The sequence below is a fragment of the Pipistrellus kuhlii genome, unplaced genomic scaffold (assembly GCF_014108245.1).
Source record: "Pipistrellus kuhlii isolate mPipKuh1 unplaced genomic scaffold, mPipKuh1.p scaffold_m20_p_7, whole genome shotgun sequence".
NCBI lineage: Eukaryota > Metazoa > Chordata > Mammalia > Chiroptera > Vespertilionidae > Pipistrellus > Pipistrellus kuhlii.
The window spans coordinates 31,495,165-31,512,342 of NW_023425573.1; the positions used below are offsets into that span (position 1 = coordinate 31,495,165).

Consider the following 17,178-nt stretch of genomic DNA (forward strand, 5'->3'; position numbering starts at 1 on the left):
GCTAGGAGAAGGCGAATAAGCATGACTATAGCAACAATAACAACCTGTGGAGCTCTGTGGTCTGTCTCCTGTAAGGCTCTGTATGTTATTTTCTCATTGTTGTCATTGATGTGTGTTTGCATTTTTGTGAGCGCATGAATCGTTTTGTCAACGGTTGGTTCCGAGATCAATTAAGAGACAAAAACCCTGGCATTTAAAACAGCCACTTTTTCTCTCTCGGGGTGGTGCTGCCGATACTGATTCCTGCCATCTGTTTTCTCATTCCATCCTGCCCTCCTTCCATTGGCAGAGAGGAATTCGGCTTCTTCTGGTGCGCTCAAGTCATTCACGTTTTCTCTTGTGCAGAGCAGACCTCGTAAACTGTAGGAATTCTGATGTGTTTCAGTGCAGGGAGCCGTGGAACAGACGAGCTGCTGGTAGGGAGATCCGGAGAGCTCAGTCGGTCAGTGGTACAGTAGCAGGCTCCCATGTGTGGATTGTTCCTGTGAGGTCAGAGGATCTGTTTACACGGCTGTCTGCTTTTGGGGGAGGGGGTGGTGGGGATGTGTGGTGAGCAGTGGCGATGCCTGTCAGAATCAATAGCTGTTCTGGCAGAGGTTGCCCTCAGCTCTGAAAGCCATGCTCTGATAGATAAGAGATTCAACTGTGTCGCTGAGATGTGTAGTGGATTGAGGAATGCTTGTTCTGGCTGCTGGCACTGACTGTAACTGTATTGCCCTAGGAGTGTCATCATGGGGTCTACTGCTACAGAAATCGAAGAACTGGAGAACGCCACTTTTAAATATCTCATAGGAGAACACACCGAAAAGATGTGGCAACGCCTGAAAGGAATGTGAGTAAGCTCTTTGCTTGGTTCTGTGTTTTTTATTTCTCACCCCAAAATTTGACTATTAGCGTTTGGTACATTGTTGGTACTCTCTGACTTTGTGGACTAGTGTTTTCCTTTAGAAAGACTCCCCCTTAAGAAAGAAAACGTGCCAGTCTCAGCTAACAACCTGCCTGGAAGATAAACATTTATTTATTTTTTTTGCACCTATATATTTTATATAAAGTAAGGCAACTCCCTGAGGAAAATAATTCACTTTGCTGTTATACACCGTGGCTTCTTTTATGCTTCCGAACGTGTTTAGATATGCAGAAAAGTATCAGGAAAACTGCTTGCCAGGGCACTTACAGACATAAAAATTTTATCGGGTAAATAGAGAGATTACTACTGGTACTTGTTTCTCTGTGATTACCTTTTGAAAAAACAAGGAGAGGATTAAGATGGTAATAAACTGGAGAGTTTGGTTTTAAATTAAGCATTTCACACTTTGTGTGAGTACAGAATAGCTCATGAGGTAGAATAGACCTTAGGAAGGTGAGTCAAGAGATGTGTTTACGCTAAACATGAAATGTAAGTAGCTGAGTCAAACTTTAATTGAAATTCTGTTCACTTTGCTATGTAAACGACATTTAAGTGTTTTGCCCTGTGTATTCCTATTATTCCTGGTTAGTGTTCCAGCACACTATGTTTACATGCTTTATTTTAATTATATTATAATTTAAGTATCTGATTTAAAAATTGGATAAAGATATGTATGTGAATATTTACAAACAGTTTCTTAGCATACTTGCATATTTCAAATGGAACTATATTTGCCTTTCTATTATAATAGCTTAAGGAATCATGTGAAATAGAGATTTTCTAGTATTCATGTCTAATGCTGGATTTATATACTATTTTATAAAATGCAACATCTTAGTAAGCTAAGTGTCGCTGTGTTGATATCTTAAAAGAAAAAAATTATATCAAACTTGGTTTAGAGGTACAATACCTCTGCTTTTCTCCATTTGAATCTACTTAATGATGTTCATATATTTAAATAGTCTTGCCTGCATATTTTCTCACACTTGAAGTAATACATGGCATTACAGTGCACTGGTGTAACAGCACAGTAATAGTGCAAACAGCATTTAACAGAGACTAACTTTTAAAAAGGAAGCCATCTTTACATCATTTGAATAAATTAGATAAATATGTTCCAAGAACCATCGAAGATTTAGAAATTACAGTTTTTGGTTGTTCTCTAGGTAAACAATCCCACAAAACAAATAATAATTAGTTAACATAGATGAAAATTAAACATTGGCAATCATCAAATGATTTGTGTCCTAACCTAATGAGTGGATGGACATCTGAATAGGACAAATTACATCCCATATTTCAAGCTATTTTAGATTTTCTTCCCTTTTAGTATGTGTTTATTTGGTTTATATTTGTTTTATTTTTTTCTATAGTCACCTGAATGTATGAAGATTTATGGTAGTGATTTATATATATGTCTTTAAGAAATTTGAAAAGTGACTTTGTGTTTACCTAACATTTTAGCGCAAAGTTAACTGACTTTCACTTTTTCAATTGACTTCAAAGATGAAGCTGTCATTCTATTTCAGGAGAGGCTGATATAGTCAACAGCAGAGCTTCTTGACTTGATATTCAACACTGATGTAGGATATACTAATATATTTACATAATAAGTAAATTTTGAGTTGTGTTCACACAGAACAACTGATTTGACCATTTAGGGGAAAATTACTGATAATTAGGTATTTTAAAAAATATATTTTTATTGATTTCAGAAAGGACTAGAAAGGGAGAGAGAGATAGAAACATCAATGATGGAAGAGTCATGTATTGGGTGCCTCTTGCATGCCCCACAATGGGGATGGAGCTGCATGTGCCCTGACTGGGAATTGAACTGTGACCTCCTGGTGCATAGGTCAAGGCTCAGCCACTGAACCATGCCAACTGGGCTGATAACTAGGTTTAAAAAAATTATTACTAAACTGATTGAAATGACTAATCATTTTTGCATGAAAGAAAGAAGGAATTTACATTTTGATACAATTACTTTAACTTGTACTTTGACTTAAGACATTTCTAGTATTCTAGGATTACAATTGTCAAAACAAGTAGCTCTAAATCTAAAATCTGCATGACTAATGACAACCAAATTGTGTAATTATGGTTTTTTGTATAGTCTACATTCGAAACAGTGATATGAGGGACTCCCTGTTCCATTGCTGAGACTGTCTTGCCTATTTAATGTGTAATATTGACTCAAATAGAATTTTAGCTATCAAAATTGCTAATGCTAGAATTCCACTTATACAATAAGTATTGGCAATTAAAATTTTGCTATTCATGAAAGCTATGAAACAATTTTGCAATAATTTTTCACTTTGGTAAAATAGATTGAATAAAGGCCTTTAGCTATGTGTCTGAAAAGTGGTATTTTGATCTTCTAGTGTATCTAACTTTACAAATATATTATTTCAACAGAATATTTTATTTTTAAGTGTATTTTCAATATGTGCATTTTAGAGGTGAGATAAAAATACAGACAAAGGTTAATATAAGGTTTATTCGAGTATACCTTAACTATGGAAAGCACAAGTCACTATAAGTGACTTGCGCTTTCCATAGAAAATATTTTTATAGGCATTATCATATAACATAACATTTTAGAACACTTTACTTTGAGTCCATAGAAAGAATATTTAAATCTCATAATACATGCAAAAAACATTAGTAAGCTAAGTTCAAATATCAATTCTTCTCTACTATTTATTTATTTATTTTTACAAATTTTCTCTACTATTCTTTCATGAAAGAAAGAATATAATACTTAATTGGGACACCATATTCAGTACTGTGCTAAGAAATCTCTTCTTCCTCTGTGGGAAGAAAGGTGAAACAGTTTTCTTATTTCTGATATAGACTTGTATACTTTATTCTATTAACTTTCTTTTTACTGTCATGATTTTCAATCCACCACCTACTACTAATTTCTTACTCAGTCTGACCATGGAGATTCTATACTTTGACTCACCATTTGTGATGGTAGAAATGTTAACAAATGACTATGGCATCATGTTCTTCATTAACTACATTTAAAAAGAATCATATATTTGTTCGTAGTTATCAATTGTTTAGGACCTGCAAAACACTTCCTATTTCTTCAGCCATCTCATCACCTAATGAAATTCCAGAAGACTCCCATGACTCTGGAACCTGCTTGCTTCCTACACGTTATGAAAAATTTTCTAACATGTCTTTGTAAAGATTGTAAGTTATTGATTTCCATGAGGGAAGTTGATTTGAAAATTTCATATTTGTTTTCATCTATGTGCAGTGTTTTAAAAATTAATTTTAGAGATGATCCTTTTTTTGTATCATGGTACTATTGTTTTTTTTTTTCTTTGTCAAAAGTAAAATAGTTCTACAACTGTGGGTTAAAAAAAATCAAGCATAGCCGAAACTGGTTTGGCTCAGTGGTAGAGCGTTGGTCTGCGGACTGAAAGGTCCCAGGTTGATTCTGGTTAGGGGCATGTACATTGGTTGCGGGCAAATCCCCGGTGGGGGGTGTGCAGGAAGCAGCTGGTCGATGTTTCTCTCTCATCGACGTTTCTAGCTCTCTCTCTCTCTCCCTTCCTCTTTGTAAAAAATCAATAAAATATATTTAAAAAAATCAAGCATAGTATTTAAAACACTGGGCTGCTCTTTCCAACCAGTGCCACTGTTCTAAGAATTCAATCTAAGGGGTGACAACATTTTCAAAAAAGTGTGATCCAGTAGAAATTCCAGTGAAAGTCACATGGTATTATAGCCAAAAGTAAATCAGAATGTTGTCTTCGTTGTTCAACACAAGAGTGGAAAGTTGGAACTGTTCAAAACCATAAACTATTGGCAAAAATGTGATATTCACATTAGCACTTATTGCCAATTCCTTTTATAGAAGTAGGACTAGAACTTTTGGGAATTTCATAATTAGAAACCAATTAATATATAATTAATTTTACATGAATAGAACATTCCTCCTATCTCTCCCAATCCAGACAAATGTTCCAACAGTAAGGTCTGGAGTTGTGAATGCAACAGTTGAAGGACTGGAAGTTAAGCTTCTCCCCGCTCTTTGATTGGTGGGAAACATGATCTTCAGTAGTGGAAGAATAAAACATTAAGATGCGGAGAGTGAAGGAGAAAGGAGTTGCTGTACAATAATCCCATAACTCATTTCAACAAGCTGTTGTGATGGAAGAAGACAGTGTAACTACCCTTATGAAAAGCACACACTGCTTCTGTAAAGAGACATCCTTCCGATACTTGCTGCCTTTTCAAATATGCATACCCTTGATGGCCTGGGAGATTTCAAGTGTGCTCTTATAGTGAACAGGGAGATCTGAACCTCTTGGTCTGCATGATTTTGTGAGGTTTTCTGGGTAAAAAGTAAATCGTTTTCAGAGGCCACATGTGGCTGCTTTCTGGAAGAGCCGTTTGCTTTTGGATCCCCAACACTTGTATAGTACCTGGCACCTAGGAGAACGTGCAACAGATACTTTAAAACCAGCCAATGAATTAATAAAATTCTTATTCTTATAATGGCTCTAACTACAAATTTAGAAGATCAGTGAGGCTGCCAAAATAGGGCCTAAAGCTAGGTTGGAGGAATGAAGGTAGATTCACAGCTAGAATAGGGAGAGAGAAGATGGAAGTAGTGTTTGCTTATAATCTACTAACTGTCAGAATCTTCCAGATATAGCATATTTGTATTCTTATTTACTTTTTCAACAATTTCTAGAGGCAGGTATTCTAAGTTGATTAAATAATGTCAGGTGGAATTTGGATTTTAGAGACACATCTGCTTCCAAAACAAAAAAAGAGAGGACATTCTCAGAATGCTTATCTAGAAAGGTCACTAGAAAAGGATCTAGACTGATGCTTCTTAAAACTTAGTACACGGGCCGAAACCGGTTTGGCTCAATGGATAGAGCGTCGGCTTGGGGACTGAAGGGACCTGGGTTCGATTTCGGTCAAGGGCATGTACCTTGGTTGCGGGCATATCCCCAGTAGGAAGAGGCAGCTGATCGATGACTCTCTCTCATCGATGTTTCTAACTATCTCTCTCCCTTCCTCTCTGTACAAAATCAATAAAATATATTAAAAAAAAAACAAACCCAAAACTTAGTACACGGTAGGCAGATTTTTTGCCCCCTCAGACATGTTCATATTCTAATCCCCTGAATCTGTGAAGATGTTATATCCCTATAATCTTATTCATTTTTCAAGTAAGTTTCTTGTCATAATCAGTGGAAAGAAGAGGGTTGTCAAGATGCGAAGAGTTTCTCTTAGCTCAGTGGAAGTGGTCTCACCAAATCCCCAGGGTCCTCTTCATCAGAAGAGAGGACTTACCTTCTCACGGGAGGGAGTCGTGAAGGAGAGAGAGCTGAGGAAAAGGAATCGGATGGCCTTGAGCAATTCACTGATAGAAAAATTGCCTGGGTGGATTCAGTCAGCATCTTTAGTTCGGCATCTTGTAGTTGCCTTGGAATGAAATTTGGGATTCTATAACCATGTATGACCCAGGGCTAGTCTTAACTTCTGAATCATTCAGCTTGGAAATTACTCTTTAGATCTTTCCTTATCACAGTCTGTGTCTGGTTGACAAGGGAGTTTACTTCCAAGTAATTACTACAGTCCCATAATTTTCCTTTTGCCCACTCATTTTAGAAAATATAAAATTGCCATTATGTTAATAGGTTATATCTTTTATTCTAGCATTTTAATAATCTAATCAAATGTATATATTTGAACAAGTCTGAGTCCCATGCAAAAGGACTGTGTTATAAACATTTTAGATATGAAAGGAATCCTTCATTAACACAATTAAACAGATGACAGTGTTAAAGACTCATGAGAATCATCATATTCCAAATATCAGGTTTGAGCAAGAACCTGGCACAAATAACTGTTAATTGTTAAGAAAATACATGAAAATGACAATAGGTCAACAGAGGCATGTAAATGAAACATTATGACCAATTTGATTTCTTTGTTAAACTATTACTTTCTTGAAGTTGTTTAAAGAGATATATTTCATAAAATACTTAAATTCATAAAATTTTATTAAAACAGGTTCAGAAAAGAATCACTGCAGATAATTTCTGCAAAATTTTTATATTTATAGCTATTCCAATGATTTTATAAGTCATAAAAATGTTCTAAAATCTCTAATGTGTGATTAGAGTATGAAGTCGACAGGGCAAGAAAACAGAGGTCAACCTTAAACACTGAATAAGTGTGGAGAATCAAAGGGTTCTTGGAACTTTGTACATTAGTCAGGTCCTTGATTACTTAGAAGAAAATAAAAATGAACTTATTAGAAAAGCAGCAGTATGCTGACTTTGATCCACTTAAAGCTGGACTTTCTAAGCCTTGGCTCAAAATAAATTGCATTTGGAGCAGGCTAAGGAAAAAACCAAACAAGTTGGGCATCAATCAGATTTTGATTAACTTAAATATTTTTAAATTACCTCACATTTAAATTGTAGTCTTAATCATACTTTATAGCAATTTTTTTTGTGTTTTATAATTTCTAAAATATTTTTCTTTTGTATGATTCAGCCGAATTAACCCCATTTTTCTTTTTTGATGAGAAAAATGAGCCTTAGAGACATTCAGTGACTGACCAATGTTTCACAATTAGTAAGGGGAGGGCCATATTGTTAGGTCCATAGTTATTTCATTAAACACTGACAGATAATTCAGTTTAACAGCCAGGACTCACTAAAAAGCCTGACCTTTCAGGAGTTAAAAACTCTTCTCTTGTGTTGATTATTCCAAATCCTGCCATCTGCTTGCCTAGTTCTGCATCCTCAGAGCTGAATACCAAGGGGAGTTATCACTTGGTGTGTGCTTTAGATGTCAGAAACTCTCCAGTTTTATTTCTCTCCTCCTCTAGACATGGACTACCACTATGCCTTTAATTAATTAATTTAAACAACGATTAAGCTGGCATTTTCAAGCAAATTAGACTTTTCCTAAGCCCTCATGTTGTTTCAGAGCTTGGACCCTTACAGAATTATTCTAATTTTTATTTTTGCCTTTGGTATCCCACTGTGTGGTAAAAACATCTGGGTGTTTGTCCTTGAAGATTTTTATTTACTAATAAGAATAAAGGCAGGAGTTCTAATGGAAAAAATGTAGTTATTAGAAACTGGCCGGAGTGGTTCAGTTGGTTAGAGCATCATCCTGTTGTGGGTTTGATTCCTATTTGGCCATGTAGGGGAGGCAACTGATTGATGCTTCTCTTCCTCTCTCTTCCCCTTCCTCTCTTTCTAGAATCAATGAAAAACATATCCTTGGGTGAGAAGTAAAAAAACCAAAAACACCCAACTAGGTATTTTATTTTTGCTATGCTGCTTCTTCTCTTCTTGTTATAAAGAATTTTGATAATACAATAAGGTTCTTTTCTGAAGTAAAGTGAGAAGAGTCTTCTCTCTTTTTAAATTAAAAATAATCAAAATGTATTTAATTAGACTTTATTTCCCACAGAGAACACAAACTACTTAAAGGCACACAGCATTTTTCCTTTTTCTTTGTTCAGGTGCATTTGAGATGGTTATAATATGGCTTAAGGAGCTTCTTTCTAACTTTTAGAACTCTTTTTTAAAAAAATATTTTATTGATTTTTTTATAGAGAGGAAGAGAGCTAGAAACATTGATGAGAGAGAAACATCAATCAGCTGCCTCCCGCACAACCCCTACTGGGGATGTGCCCACAACCAAGGTACATACATGCCTTTGACCAGAATCAAACCCAGGACCCTTCAGTCCCCAGGCTGACACTCTATCCTCTGAGCCAAACTGGTCAGGGCACTTTTAGAGTTCTTAAAATCCCCAAGGCCTCCCACTGGTTCTAATATGAAAAAGTGTTTTTATATGTGTGACCCTCTTGATATTTCATCCCCTAGCAAATCTCTGTCTGTTTTAATATATTTCAAGTTTTCCAAAGAGCAGTCTGTTTTCCAGGAAAATTTCCATGCTATCATTTACTATTGCAGTGTACCTCCATTTGCTCATGACTTCCTGCATCCACTATTGGGTTATCCCTTCGGCACAGACCCTGAGCCTGGCCATGCAACTTGCTTTGGCCAATGGGATCTTAGCAAATATGATGCCAGAAAAGACTTGGAAGAGTGTGTGCATTGGAGTTTACGTTCTCTTGCTGCTCTTTGGAACTCTCACACCAGCTTGGAAAGAAGCCTAGTGAAGCCAGCTGGAGAATGAGCATATGGATGGGGCAGATGTTATGGTTTACCATTGCAGCGGGGGCTCCGTTAGACCATCCAGACCATCAACAACCAGACATGTCAGTGAGGTCATCCTGGAATATTGAACATCCTCAAACTCATGAGGAAATAATAGACTTTCATTATTTTTGGCCACTAAATGGTGAGATGGTTTGTTGTACAAAAAAAGCCAACCCATACACTCCTCAAATCATGCTCTTAGTCTTTACATTTTTCATATAATTCTTTTCTGGTGCCTACAGTTTTTTTCCTACTACCACTCTGCTTCTTTTTCTCTCATCATCTTCCATAATTTATTTCTTTGACCCAATCAAAATTTAATATATATTTAAGAGATAAAAATGAAGGCCCTTATTTTCAGAAAGTCAGTCCAATAGAATTCTTCTCCATATTATTTCCATTTGCAATAATATTTCTTCCAATAAATGACCCCTCAGTGGCCTGTATATTAAAGTTGTATTGTTCTATTTCCCACCAAATAGAAGAGAAACATAGAATAAGGTAAAGAAAAGGCATAGTTGCATAAGAAGAGGTGGTTCATAGCCTGTTACCCTGGCAACAGACCTTGGAAAGGCCAGGGCTGCCTACACATCCTGTTACCCTGACAACAGGTCATGCAGGGCATGGGAAGACCCAATTCCCACTCATTTAGACCTCTTCTTGAAAACCACAAAGAAAAAGAAGAAAGTGGTTTTGCATCTTGTTTCCCACACCTACATAGTTCTTCTATTATCTGAATCACTTTAGTATAAGATTGTATTTCCAGATGTAGGAGAGGATAAGAAAACTGACCTCATAAACCTGAAACATTTGCTGTTTTTTGATTGGGTTAAAGAAGTAAATGATAGGGGGAAAAGGAAAGAGAAGGAATCAAAGTAGTAAGAAGAATAAATTGTGGGAACCAGAGAAGAAGCATATGAATAATGTAGCAGCCAAGAACTGATTTTGGGTGTGTATCATTTAGCCACACTGGTTAGGTTTAGTTCATCTGAGAAGGTCACATATGTTAAATGGTTGCTATTTGGTTAGTTTTATTCTTTAAAGCTGATAACATATAACCAAACATCATAGGATGATATAATGTTATAATTTTTATTAACTTAATTTTTAATTCAGTGCAAACTTCCTTCTTTTTCATTCGTATTCAGATTTTATTTTCTTTCATCACTTATCTATCTATTTATTTATTTATTTATTTATTTATTTATTTATTTATTTTTACCACATAGAGTAGACAAGAAAGCAATCTGATCAAATTTTTTTTCCTTCTTTCTTTGTTTCTTAAACAATTGGTTTGATTACATAAAATAAACATACTTTACATGTACTTTTGGAGATATATATTGTTGTATAGTCATAACTTATGGTTTATATAAAACAGTTGTCTATTTAAAACTGGCAAATACTATTATTTTTGTTATAACTAATTTCTACTAATTATCCTGTGAATTAAAACAAAATCTTAGTTGACTCCTCTGGTTTCAAATGTAGAATAAATAATAGCTTTAAATTCTGTAAATCACAAGTCTTTAACTTTTGTAAGCTAGAATTCTTATTGGTGAAGGGAAAAGGTCTGGCAGGACAGGAAAAGGGATTTGTGGGGAACAGATTTTGGAATTAAATTGAGTGAAAGAGGAACTGTAGGCTGGCGAAGAAGAGTATCTCAGGGAGATTCTAACCATGTAAAGGCTGCATTTCTGAAAGAGCAGGTGGGAAAGTTGGAGCCTAGCCTGTTTCCCTGAAAATAAGACAGTGTCTTATATTAATTTTTGCTCCCAAAGATGCGCTAGGTCTTATTTTCAGGGGATGTCTTATTTTTCCATGAAGAGAATATGGTACGCATTTATTGTTAAATGAAAATAAAGGAAATTTATTACCTGTATACGGTACGGTAGTACAGTAGTTGTCAACACAAACCAGACAAACTGAATCCTACAGTATCAAGAATTTACTCATTTATTCAATGACAATCATGTCATCATCTTCTGGAACATCATCATAACAATCCAATTCCTGAATTTCCTGGTGAATTTCTTGTGACTCCATTTCTTTCAGAATCAGTGGACCAAATCTCTCATGTTTAGCCTGGGGGGGGGGCTTATTTTCGGGGGATGCCTTATATTTCATTCAGAAGGAAACCTGTAGGTAGGTCTTATTTTCGGAGGACGTCTTATTTTCGGGGAAACACCGTAATTAGAATATCATTAGAATCAGAAAGGATTCATAATCATCTGGGCCTAGATTAGGTGACTCTTCTAGGTACTCTAAATGCACTTCACTTTTATTGTTATTGTCCATTTAATTGTTCTGCCCTCTAGGTAGTCCTTCTTTCAACTTTTGAGGTAAAAGGAAGGAAGAGTTGGAATTCACTTCCTTATTATTGTGTCCTCAGTAACTAGCACAGTACATTGCATGAAGTAAAAACTTAAAATTATTTCAATATAACAGAAACCAGTAATCAGACAACATGTAACAACTTTCCATTTGAATGGTATAGTTAGTAAAGCTATAGTTGTTCAACAGCAACATTAATTCAGGCTGGGAGGTCAAGTAAGTTTATAGAGGATATTTAAGTAGCTGCTGGAGAAAGAAAGTGAATGAGGTATCCAAACTTTACCAGCAGTGATTATTGGGGATGTGACTTTCACAGACAAAAATAAAAAATAAAAAATACCCACCACCCCCCAAACAAAACCAAAAGGCAAACTTTGTCATATGGAACTTAGAATCCCAGAGGATTGTTGGGAAGATAAAAATAATGCAATCATTGGTCTGTTCAATGTTTCAATGCTTCTGGTTCTGTTTTATTAATCAGTTTATTGTGTTCATTAGATTCCACATATGAGTAGGATCATGTGATATTTGTCTTTTTCTTACTGATTTATTTCACTTAGCATAATCATATCTAGGTCCTTCCATGCTGTCTTAAAGGGTAATAGACCTATTTTTTAATAGCTGCATAGTATTCCATTGTGTAAATGTACCGCAGCTTTTTTATCCACTCATCTACTGATGGCCACTTGGGCTGTTTACAGATTGTACCTATTGTAAATAACACTGCTATGAATGTAGGGGTGCATATATTCTTTTTGATTGGTGTTTCAGGATTCTTTGAATATATTCATAGAAATGGGATCACTGGGTCAAATGGCAGTTCCATTTTTAATTTTCTTGAGAAAACTCCTCCCTGTTTTCTATAATGGCTACACCAGTCTGCATTTCAAACAGCAGTTATACTATGGTTCTGTTTTCTCCACATCCTTGCCAGCATTTGTTATTTGTTGATTTATTAATGGTAGCCATTCTGGCAGGTGTGAGGTGGTACTTCTTTTTGATTTTAATTTGCATCTCTCTGATCAGTGATGTTGAGCATTATTCATATGTTTCTTGGCTATCTATATGTCTTCTGATGATTCCCAGAGGAAGGGGGAAGGAGGTGTGGGAAGAGATTAACCAAAGAGTTTATAAGCATACTAGAGGCCCAGTGCATGAAATTCGTGCACAGTTAGGGTCCCTAGGCCTAGCCAGTGATCAGGGCCAATTGGAGCCTTTCCAGCTGCTGGCTAAGGCCTTCCTTCGATGACTACTGGCTGCTGGCCTGGGCCTCCCTTTGTTCCATGCTGCCCCCTGGTGGTCAGTGCATGTCATAGTGAGCAATCAAACTCCTAGTCTTGCGGTTGAACTCCTGAGGGGACACTTTGCATAATGCAGACCTATGAACACAGACAATAGGGTAGTGAAGACTTGGGGCAAGCAAGGTGGGAACCGGGTGGTGGAGGGAAAGCAGAAAAAATGGGAGGGGGTATCTGTAATACTCCCAACAATAAAGATTAGAAAAATACCTTTCATCAGTGAAAAAAGATGCAATTGAAGAACTCACGTGCTGTGTCTGGCATAAAATAAGCATCTATAAATGGTAGCCACGGTTGTAAATTTGTGGCACAACTATGTATAAGACAGTGAGTTTGTTTTGCTCTTTCCTTTATCAAATATGAGATTGAGAAAAAAGTTGACACTAACTACATGAGGGGGAAGAGACAGAGGATATTCCAACACTGACTGAGGACTGAGCTGCCTACTCCAAGATTCTAATTTCCTAAGTTCTATACCATTTGTCTAAGACAACTCAAAGTTCTGTTTCATTATGTAGTTGGACAGTGAGGGTCATGTGAAGAATGTCTTTGTGATTAGAAACTATTCTGGCCTCATGTGGCCCTGTGGCCCAGAGAGTTCTTGGTGAGGGAAGACTGCTGTGTGTCCTGGGTGAGTTAATTGCCTGCTGAAGTTTCCAGACTGTCCTGAGTCAGACAGAAGGAGATAAGCTGATCAAAATTGGGGGCAATCAGACTTAACATATTAGCTTCCAGCCTATAGTTTTTCCACTACTGAGTTAAAGACTCATTCTCCCTTTGCACAGATTTTCAAAGATAAACTTATAAAGCAATGTAGTCTTGAAATTTCTTAATGTGAGTCAGCAATTTAAAATGTTTGAGTTTTATTTTTACCTGACATTCAAGTCCAACGTGTGTGACAAACCTTGAACTCAAATCATAATGTTCAAACTGTCATTTAATATTTTTGTTCTCTGAATTCATACTGTCAGGTGAATCATATTTCAATTAGGGAGGAATATTTGCAAAATGTGTATGAAGCCAGGACTGGTTTGGCTCAGTGGATAGAGCATCAGCCTGAGGACTGAAGGGTCCCAGGTTTGATTCCGGTCAAGGGCATGTACCTTGGTTGTGGGCACATCCTCGGTAGGGGGTGTGCAGGAGGCAGCTGATCTATGTTTCTCTCTCAGGGATGTTTCTAACTCTCTATCTTTCTCCCTTCCTCTCTGTATAAAATGTATTTTAAAAAATGTGTATGAAAAAGATGTTTGTCTAAGAGATAAGCAATCTATCCATAATGGAGTTAGGTTAAGGGGAGATCATGTGCTTAATGACAGGGAATGTTCTAAAATGAAATTCACAATCAAAATATTAACATCCATTTCAAAGGATTAAAACATTCCTGGCATTAGTACCCCCAAACCTTATTTTATATACTTTCCCTCTTATATTGCACTAGAGGCCCGGTGCATGAAAATTTGCTCACGGGGACGGGGATCCCTCAGCCCGGCCTGCCCCCTCTCACAGTCTGGGAGCCCTCACGGGATGTCCTAATGATGACTTAGACCCGTTCTGCTCCCCGTGGAGGGGGGGCCTAAGCCACAGTCTGGCCTCCCTTTGTGGGAGGCGAACAAGCTGAGTAGGGGAAGGCGCTCCTCCCCTTCCCCCATCACCCTGCTGCTGCCACCACTGTCGGCCACCATGGCTCCTAACCTCCTCAGTCCTCACAGTCACTTTGGCTTTGTCTGGAAGGATGTCCAGAAGATGTTTGGTCTCTCCAGTCTAATTAGCATATTACCCTTTTATTAGTATAGATAAGCCATTGTAACTATTTTCGTGATCTTTTACCACAAATTGTTTTAGTTTTCTAAATGAAAAGTTGTTAAATACAATGCTAAAAATTAGTTTATTTTCACTATCGTACTTTTTTTGATTTCTAAATCGGTACCAAGTTAGGTAAGGTTCACTTTGTGTCATTAGAAAAGTTGCTTGATCTAATAAGAAATAAGATGGAATCACTTTAAATCCCTTTGGAATTAGAAACATGTTGCCAAGTAATCTTAAAGTCCCCAGTAAAAGAATGTATTTAAGCTCAGAAATAGGCCATTAAAAGTACTCTCCTTGATAAATTAAGATTTTTTAAAAAGTATTTGTCTTACAGGTATAAAAGCAAACACCAATTTACATGACGTGAGAAAAACTAGGGTAATCTTAGTCATTGATTAGAACTCTTAACACTGAAAGTCATTCAGAAATAAAGTAAGTTTAAGTTACTAAAACCATACTGATACTTGAAAAAATAATTCAGTTACTTCGGACAGTAGCACTAATATTATTTAATTAAGTAATTCAGTTGACTTATTAATACAGTTTCATTTATTTGTTCGTTCAATGACTGTTCATCGCTGGACACAGAGAATGCTCTAACATTGTTCTAGGTGCCATGGATACAATAATAACAGTACAGTCACGATCCCTACTTTCACAGTTACATTTTGATGGTGAGGATGAATGATAAGCAAAAAAATACATATGCAGTGTAATTTTAATAAAAGCAAACAGAGTAAGGTGAGGAAGTGCCTGGGACGTTCAAAAGTAGCTACTTTGGAAGTCTTCTGGAAAGGGCTTTCTGTGACAATGGCTTGTGCAGAGGGACCTAAACGAAGTGAGGAGTGCCTTCCACCAAGGCCTGAAATAAGGGCATCACAGACTGAGGGAAGCCAGGCACACCCCTGAGGCAGGGTAAATGGGGCAGGTTTGAGGAACAACAAGACCAGGAGACTGGAGCACGTTGGATGAGGGAAAGGTGGAAGGACCGAATGTGTAGAGAAGTCTGATCATCTAAGATCCAACAGGCCATGCTAAGAAATTAGCATTTTATCCTTAGCCTGGCGGGGAGCCTTTGGAACGTTGAAACAGCAAAGTGGAGGATCTTATTCATGTTTTAAGGAGACTTACCTGAACAGAGACCAGGATGGTGCTTATCAGGAGTTGCAAGGCTGGGGAAATGGAAGATGTTGGCTAAGGGATACAAACTTCCAATGATGAGATGAACAAATTTGGGAATCTAATGTAGGCATAGTGATTATAATTTAGAATCCTGTTTCATATACAAGAATATTGCCAAGAGAATAGTTATGAAATGTTCTCACCACAAAAAAGAAATGGCAACTATGGAGCAGGATGGAGGTGGAAGCTAATACTATGGTGGTCATCGCTTAGTAATTTATAAATGTATCAAATCAACACATTGTACATCTTACACAAAAACTAAAAAAGGAAGACTTCTCTGGCCGTTTTGCAGAGGCTAATATTGAGAAGGGGGAGCGAGAAAAATAAAATTGGAGGTAGGAGGATGTGCAGGGAGGCTGTGGCAGTGTCCAGGAGAAGATTTGATAGCTTTGGCGGCACTGGTGCTTATGAAGATAAGTATTCAGATATAGGACAAATTTAAAATGATAACTCATAGGACTCACAGGTGAATTGGATTTGGGAGCATAAACATTGAAGAGCGTGAGTCAGAGTGCATTGTCTTATGTCATGTGTATGTGAGTGCATTATCCTGTATAACTGGGTATACAGTCCTTTATCTGAAACCCTTAGGCCAAATGTTTCTGTGAGAGAGAGGGAGAGGGAGAGGGAGAGGGAGAGGGAGAGGGAGAGGGAGAAGGAGAGGGAGAGGGAGAGGGAGAGGGAGAGGGAGAGGGAGAGGGAGAGGGAGAGGGAGAGGGAGAGGGAGAGGGAGAAGAATCTGAGACTCTCTAGCCCCTTGAGTAGGTGAAAGGTAAGGACTGCTTACATGTAGAGAATGGATCTAGGAGTAGGGACAGTTCATCTCTGGTAACAGGCGGGAAGCAGAATATTAGGTGAAAACTTGATGATGGTCCCTTCTGGTTACTTGTATGTTCTCCGTGAAATGAAATTAGAGGCTCTTTGCGGACTGTGAGAAAGGGAGAGAGGGGGTGGAGATTTGAGGAGTGGTGAAACCATAGTCACCTCAGAGAGGAGCTGCCTGAGGAAATGCAGTGTGATGGATGGGCAGTGCCCAGCATCCACTCGCAGTCACATATTTAAAGTGAGATCCATCTGCATCTTCTGCATCCCTGAGTGCTATTTTCCTGCTGATTTCAGTTCAGCTGCTTCCATGCAGGCTGAGAGCAGATGCAGGCCTGGGCTAACAGGGTTGATACTTCGCCAGGAAACGTAAGCGTGATGGATGAAAAAGGGGTAAATGGGTTGGAGGGCCTCTGTGAGGTTTCAGGTGAGGGGAGAGGGGAGAACAAGGGGGAGGATGGATAACTCAGGAACGGTGAAAAAGTGGATAAGGTCCACAGATTGGTGGTAGAGAAGGGGATAATCCATTTCTGGAATGCGGTGCTAGAATCAGTGACCTTCCGTTCCTCTGAAAGACAAAATTATAAAATAAACACAT

The 17,178-nt window shown here is 37.5% G+C and overlaps 1 protein-coding gene across 2 annotated transcripts in view; it reads left to right on the forward strand.

Moving 5' to 3' along the window:
* The first annotated feature begins 312 nt into the window (after nucleotides 1–312).
* The window catches only part of PDE1A (phosphodiesterase 1A), a 229,912-nt gene continuing 213,046 nt past the window's right edge, over nucleotides 313–17,178 (forward strand). Inside the window, exons 1-2 of one of the 2 annotated variants that reach the window (XM_036421948.2) lie at nucleotides 313–489; nucleotides 722–832. In XM_036421948.2, coding sequence (XP_036277841.1) covers nucleotides 732–832 — 101 coding nt within the window. In that variant the 5' untranslated portion in view covers nucleotides 313–489; nucleotides 722–731. The remainder of the gene's footprint in view (nucleotides 490–721; nucleotides 833–17,178) is intronic. The other variant, XM_036421945.2, reaches the window with a different exon arrangement.